General features: G+C 34.5%; 1 protein-coding gene across 1 annotated transcript in view; it reads left to right on the top strand.

Annotated features, from left to right (window-relative positions):
• The window catches only part of LOC108358855 (N-acetylgalactosaminyltransferase 6-like), a 12,873-nt gene extending 6,246 nt beyond the window's left edge, over positions 1-6,627 (top strand). Inside the window, exons 3-4 of the mRNA XM_017610352.1 lie at positions 313-527; positions 5,886-6,627. Coding sequence (XP_017465841.1) covers positions 313-527; positions 5,886-6,548 — 878 coding nt within the window. The 3' untranslated portion in view covers positions 6,549-6,627. The remainder of the gene's footprint in view (positions 1-312; positions 528-5,885) is intronic.
• Positions 6,628-7,990: the final 1,363 nt, after the last annotated feature.

Raw genomic sequence — 7,990 nt, 5'->3', positions numbered from 1 at the left:
AACGTACTGGACTGATTGGTGCAAGAATGGCTGGTGCGCGCCGAGCCACAGCCGAAGTACTGATATTTTTGGATTCACATATTGAAGCTAACTACAATTGGCTGCCACCGCTATTGGAGCCAATAGCAATAAATAAACGAGTTTCGGTTTGCCCGTTTATCGACGTTATCGATCACAGTAATTTTGAGTATAGAGCACAAGACGAAGGCGCTCGTGGCGCATTCGATTGGGAGTTTTATTACAAACGCTTACCGTTATTGCCGGAAGATTTGGAAGACAGAACTAAACCATTTAAGAGTCCAGTTATGGCAGGTGGATTATTTGCTATATCAAGTGATTTTTTCTGGGAGTTGGGTGGCTACGATGAGGGTCTTGATATTTGGGGAGGCGAACAATACGAACTGAGTTTCAAGATTTGGATGTGTGGTGGAGAGCTTGTGGATGCGCCTTGCTCGAGAGTTGGACATATCTACAGAGGTCCACTAAACCCAAGACCTAGTCCTCGAAAGGGAGATGTGTTACATAAAGTAAGTTTAGTTAGTAGTTGGAAGTTGACGATTTGACGATTTTATTTATTCAAATTTCCCATACAAAGTTTTTCTATTTTTTTTTATAGTTAATTCAACAGTAAAAACTACAAGATTTTTTTTTTAACATCATACAGAACTCAGGAAAATTCAAGAGATACCAAGATACTTTCATCGAAATTGTCAATTTTTCAATTCGATTTCCTAGACAAATTTTTAGTATGCAGTTTTTAGGCCCATTAAATTTTAATATAATAACGCGCAAGTTTCCATTTTCTATTTTTTGGTGCCGAGGGTATTGCGCAAGAACTAAATTCTTTTTTATATGAAAGAATGTAAGCCAAAGTACAAAACTGCTATTGACTGAACTATATATATTTTTATAAAACAGCTTGCAGAATCGGCGAACTTCGTTCCGCCAAAATTAATTATTTTTTTTTTATTGAAACATTTGGTCCAAGCTTTCGCCAGCAATTCACTTTCACGTTTGGTTTTGTGGTCGACAGAAGGCATATCCTCCATTGCCATCTTAAATTACCTGACGAAAGCGTTATACCGGGAAGAAGTCCTTGCGGCTCGATGGTGAATTGTCCTTGAATCTGTATAGTATAGTTGGTGGCAATTTACAAACTGGTGAGTATCATTGGTCCACTTTCTGTTTAGTCACCGTAAAGTAAGGACCGCAATGGTTCTGAGGGTTGATTTAAAGGGGGTAATTTGACTTTGATCCCTGGTGCCTCCGAGTTGATGATTTTTGGCAATAACTCGGCCCCAGCGCCATCTTTTTTTGTAAGAGTATTGCCCCTATCGTTACCAATACATATATATCTCGAATATGAGTCTAATCGGATCACAAATACGATTTTAAGTAATAACTCGACTCCAGCGCCACCTGGCGTTTTAAGTTGTGAAAATTGTACAGGGATCTAGTCAAACACATAAAAAAATGTCATTAAAATCGTTTCGGTCGTTTAGGAGGAGTTTACCCACCAAAATAAGTCCTTTACATACTGACACTCTGCGGCATTTTCGCCAATACAAAAAAAAAACTATAACGCAGTCATTATACGGAGAAAATGGGCAACATAATCAGCGAAAAAGTTTTAAAAAATCAACGGTAACTTATAGCCATTTAAAACCTGCACTTTATGAAACCGAAATCGAGTGAATTACAAAACTGCATACTCAAAGTTGCCATTAGATGCAAAATGAACTATATTTCTAGAAAAAATTAACAAAAAAAAATATTATAAAAAAGAAAAAAAAAACACTGTATCCTGGGTGTATATATTTACAGATAAGTAAAGGTTTCAATATGTTTGGAAAACGCTACGCCCTCTTTTCCAGTAGCCCAAAAATCTCTACACAAATGTCCAGAACACTACCACAAATACTTCCAGATATATTCGGTATAGAGATGGGCACGGGACTAAATATTTGGTCCCGATCCCGCCCATCCCGAAATTCAATTTTTAAGGCCCGAACCAGCCCATCCCGACGTTTTTTAGAATTGTACAGCGGGTCCCGTGGGTTCCGAAACCTATCACTAAGAAAAATTCACATGTCTTTCAAAGTAATTTTAAATAACGAAAACACTAATGAAAGACCTGGCATCTTCCGATTATTTTGTTTTGCTTTGCTGTTCGTTTTCGTCCCGATAAAACAAAAGAGGTGCATATTTCACACATCGTTTCTAAGGAAGGTTGCGGTTTTATCGGTAGTATCGGGAAAGGATTTTGGTTCCGTCCCACCCGCAAAATTTCACAGACCTTCCCGATACCGCCTATCCCGGCCAATTTGAAATAAGTACCGTGGATCCCGCTGATCCCGATATCCCGCGCCCATCTCTAATTCGGTATGAAAAGTTCGATATGTATGGGTGATGCCACGCTCCTTTAATATATCGATAGTCTGCAGTAGGTGACTGAAATTAAAAAGAAAGGGTACAGCCGTTCGCGAGATCACCTCTTATAAAAAGAAGGAGCTTCTTTCTATATAATTAGTGTAGGTAACACAGGGAAACAGCGATTTTGATGCGGAAAATGTTAAAACTGTTTTTAACGGATTTGTAATCAGCAAAAAAAATCAGTCAAAAATATTGTCAACATTTGCTGCATATTGTTAAATAGCCAATACCCGCATGTTTGCGGCGCCTTCAAACACCTTTCGACCTGTAAAACAATGACTCAATTCTATTCTACGCATATCTATAATATGGGTATCAGATTTCAAGCAAATCGGACCATTAATAAGATTTTTTGGAATAGATCGGTTACTGGTCCACTTAAAGGAAAAAAAATGGATCCTGTATGCTAATCTGAACAAAAGGCTACCTACGCACCAAATTTCAAGCAAATCGGAACATAATCAAGATTTTTTTGAATATATTGGTCCCTGGTCCACTTCCCGGAAAAAATATCGTATAGGTTTTTTAAATAGATCGGTCCCTGGCCCACTTAACGAAAAATTTATCCAAACGAAAAAATTAAAACTCACACATAAAATGCAAAATTTCGTCGAAATAAAATTCAAAATTTTAGCGTTCTTCCGGAATTTTCTGAGTTTTCCACTTAGAATTTTCTATTTTTCCATTCGAAAGACTTTCAGAAGGAGTTGCACACAAAAAGTTAATTATCGATTTTTCCGATTTTCCGGCATTTCCGGAGGGTTTTCCCAAAATTTTCTTTCGTAAAAACTTTCTCTTCGCAAAAAAGAACAACTAAGAAAAATGTTTTCCCAAAATTTTCTTTCGTAAAAACTTTCTCTTCGCAAAAAAGAACAACTAAGAAAAATGTTAAGCCAAATCGGCCCAACCGTTCTCAATTGATGAATTACTATACATTTTTCACACCATTTTTATAAACATATCTGTGTTCGTATGGAAAAGTAGCTTATGTCGAAAGGCTGACTTTAATATAAATCGGCATTTGCAGTATACGATTCCGAATGATTCGCTGGCGCTGAGCCGTTGAACAACTTTTAGAAAATAAACGTGCAAGAAATAGTTCCGATACTAGCAAGTCAATATTCTTATTAAGTCTCATCAAAAAATTCCTTGTCGTTTAAAGAATAAAAGGAATGCCGCATTATACTAAAGCCAACCCTTCGACATAAGCTACTTTTCCATATGAACACAGATATATAGATTTTTGTTTTAATAAAAGAATGGCGTTTTTGTAAACCATTTGATGGTTGTACCCAACGGGGCCAAAAGCGCTCCATATTCAGCAGTGAGCGCTCCCTTTCTAATTTCATACTTCATTGTATTTTAACATTGGGTGTCATTAGAACGTAGCGCTTCCTTGCTGCTCCCAAATAAGCCCTTGGTGAACATTTAAAAAGCAATGCATGCTAATTTAATTTTTTATATTACAGTTTTGTTTTAATAAATAATGGTTTTTGTAAGCCAGTTGAAGGATTTATTAAGTGTACTTATTGTTTTTCTTTTCAATGTGGTATACATACGAAAATACATATGTACATACATACATACATGTTGGTACATAAATTAACTATTTTTCAAAAGAAAATATTTTATATTATTACTCCAAATGATATTTTTGTACTGCTCCGTACTTGCTCCTTTGGGGAGCAGCTTACTTGCAGTCCTATTGGGTACGTACATTAATTGTGGGAAATAGAAAATCGATAAGCAAAAAAGGGAATAAAAAATTTAGTAGAAGTAATGACTGGATGTAATAACTAACGAACTAAGGTGAGTGAGTTAATACAACAAATTACCAAAAAAAAAGTGAAACTAATTCAAAGAAAAAACCTTTACCGAAATTCACACAAACTAATCTATTCATAAAAAGCCGTAAATTTAAAAAATGTTAAACCCCAAGCTAACAAATCTCCTTATATCGTAAATTTGGAACCCTTCTGCTTTCGCTGCCGCTTCCAGAAGCGACGGCGCTGGCGTTGGTGGTGACTGGATGACGCTCACACCGACCGAGGTCAGATTCGCTTCAGAACAGTGCTGAAAAAGTAGGTACAATTTTAGCTTTTTCCGACATTTGCTGGTACAATCACTAGATTTTAGGTACAATCATCTTTTGATCAGATGAATTTTTATTCTAATTTTTAACCGGCTTCCAAAAAAGGGGGAGGTTGTCAGTTCGTTGGAAAATTGTATTAAAATGGATGAACTTTATACTTATACTTCTTTAAAGTAAAGAGTCATTGTGAGTTTGTAATCAAAAAAAGGTAACATAACTGAGAAGGAATTAACAAATTTACTTAAAGTTATTTAATTTCTACTCTCTATTCCAACAATCTCGACATTCACAGGAAGAAATTTTCCATCACTTAAAAGTCGTTTTTACTTTTTCTTTTAAATAAAATACTATATATATTTACTATAAATATTTTAGAAAATGTTGGCAACCCTACCCTAGACCGATGTACTCCCCTCTCGAATGACGGTGTGAAATCTACAAACGCTCTACTTTGCAATTGTTGGAATGCATTTTTGAATCTATTGAAACCATAAACGCTAAAGTTCCCGCATATGGTAACATTTTTAACTCTTCTATTGCTTTTATTTCTAGGATTTCTTCAAATTTCACATTTTCTGTAGTTAAGGCAATAGCTATTTGACCCATATTCCCTTTTTAATTTCTGAAAATATATTTAAAATGCTTTCGAAGTTACTTGCGGGAATTCCCATTATTTTCTGCACCTATTAAAGGGAACCAGATAATTATCAGACTTTTCCTGTTGTTTTACAAAAAGCTGGATAAACTAGTAAACTTCACAAAGTGTTTTCTTTTGTATTTTTCGCCAATATTTTGCAGTAGTCAAAGTTAGACAAAAAAAGCTTCTCCGATTCCCATAAGACTACATATAGTCTATAGATATTAGCTCAGTTACAAAAGAAGAACGAATCAAGTTTAAGGTACATCCATCTTTTCTATTCATATTTTAAACAAAATTGATAAAAAAAAAACTTATTTCGTTTAGCTATGGAATAGCAAGAATGCAACATATGTATTTAAAATTCCTTCACATTTTTCTTTTTATTGTGAATTGAAGGCTATCAAGTAATTATTTTAAACTCAAAGTCCTTTTGGGAAGAAACCCTGACGTGATTATGAAAAATTAAAAACGCCGATTTCTCACAACTAAGCTTTAGTATAGAACATAATTGTTTATTTTGGTGCACTGCTGGAAAATATAAAAATTGGAACCGTAAGTTCTTTAGAAGTGATACCAAATGCATACTTACATATTTAATTGACGAGCGGAACAATAATTTCCCGATCACACGCAAATGCTCAAACGTCTGATTCAGCCGTTCGGCGATTTTTATTTATTTGCAACTAACTTTTTAAACAGTTTTCTTTTTATTTCTTATAGAACTACAAGCGTGTGGCTGAGGTATGGATGGACGAATACAAATCGTATTTATACGAACACGGGAATGGATATTACGAGGTGATTGATCCAGGTGATTTGAGTAAACAAAAAGCTATTCGCGAAAAACTCCATTGCAAGTCGTTTAAATGGTTTATTGAGAACGTAGCATTCGACCTGATACGGGCCTATCCGCCAGTAGAGCCACCTGATTTTGCATATGGGGCCATACAAAGCGACGCCGAACCAGCACTTTGCATCGATACCTTAAACAAATCCCGGCATTCAAAAATTGGACTTTATCCCTGTGCACCAAATCTTAAACAGCCGCAAAGAAATCAAAATTGGGCTATAAGCTGGCGCAAGGACTTGCGTTTGCGTCGAAAAAGATATTGCTTCGATGTACAACAACAACCCCCGAATGCATCCATATGGCTGTGGGAATGCCACGGCCAGGGAGGAAACCAATTTTGGTTTTATGACCGTCATCACAAATGGCTTATTGCGGGAAAGCACAACAATCATTGCTTGGAGGCCGAACCTAAGAGTCGAACCATTTACATTAACCGATGTGACTCGGAAAATCCTTACATGAAATGGAGCTTTGGTAATGTAAATGATACGGCATTGGACATGTTTTTTCAACAAGAACCGAAATATTTTTGATAGAAATTTTCTCTGAATGACTCTCATGTAGTTTTCAAGGACCGATAAAATGTTGTCAAACAAATCATTGAATAGAGTATTAAATGTAGATATAGATAAAAAAAAAATATTTGCGTAAAAATCAATTTTCATAGAGTAAACAGAGTTTTACGAAAGAAAAGTTCACGTTTTATACATTTCCTGAAAATGAAATGGATGGTAAGTACATTTCATCCGATTTTAGTATAAGAAGGAGAAAAAGAACAGACGGACCTTTTTTTAAGAAAATAAAATGATTAAAACTAAATTAAAAAAATAAATAGTCAAAACTTATCATTATGTCGGGTACCTAGGGTAAAATTCGGTTTGAATTAAATGTTATTATAATCTGAAATACAAGATTTGAAGCCATAATTATTTATGTTTATATTATAATCATATAATATATCGTCGTGGGGAACGCAAGCACAGATTGAAGGTTACACATGTGGTTTGCAAAGTTAATTAATTTAATTAATTGTTCGGGGAATCTTGCCGTGTTTATTAGCCCTATGTAACTATAATGCCATTTGCAAGTTAGTTTATATTAGAGATGCCAGATCGAAATACAAGAAAATTGATCTTAGAATCGATTCGAAACGAAATAAATATAACACGGTGCTACAAAAAAATCACGAAATACACCCAAAAACTTAGTGTAGGTCGTGTAGGTAGGGTCGAAATAGGTTTCTTATACTTCCTGAACCCTACACCGTTATGTTCGTACTGGATGCACTTACACCGAGAAAACAAATCTTTACATCCAACAATTTTATCTGTGTTTGGAACAAGTTTTATTGGTTAAATCGTACCCAACAACTACTCGCATTTGAAGCAACAGCACAAAGACTGTTGATTTTTTTAACTAAATTAACACAACAATTTTTGCATTTAGAATAAAAGTGTATACATTTTTGTTTTAAATACTTTTTATTTGAGTTAACTGTCGAGGTCGTTGCTACAAAAATATGAAGCTGTTGAATCAAATACTTGGACTTTGAGCTTACATATTTGATTCAAATACTAATTTGCTGGGAAAAAAGTGAAAATTGTTGGAAAAAACCGCAATTGTTTTGGCTTACACTGGGAAAAATTTTAATGTAAACTAAATTGATTAGCTTTGGTTTGAAAAAACTTTTCATTTAAACGTTTTAAGTATTTTCATATATATAAAATGTAATTATGTAAACAATGTAAGTTTATTTTGTACATATTTGGAAATAAAAAATAATTATTGCAATAAGTTCTGATAAGTTATTAGATTTTTATGTTCCTCAATAAAATGAAAAATCAAAATTTTTTGACTGAGTGAAGTGAGTTATTACAAATAGAGCAAATATGAGCATTGGTGGAATAAGTACTTTTCACTGGACTTTATTTAATTTAGAAAAAACAATTTGTGATTTTGGAATTTTCTCTTCAGA

Source organism: Rhagoletis zephyria, unplaced genomic scaffold, assembly GCF_001687245.7.
Source record: "Rhagoletis zephyria isolate East Lansing unplaced genomic scaffold, Rhagoletis_zephyria_1.1 Rzeph_scaffold_00306, whole genome shotgun sequence".
Lineage (NCBI taxonomy): Eukaryota > Metazoa > Arthropoda > Insecta > Diptera > Tephritidae > Rhagoletis > Rhagoletis zephyria.
The sequence above is the reverse complement of the archived record's forward strand: the minus strand, read 5'-3'. Positions and strand labels throughout refer to the sequence as shown.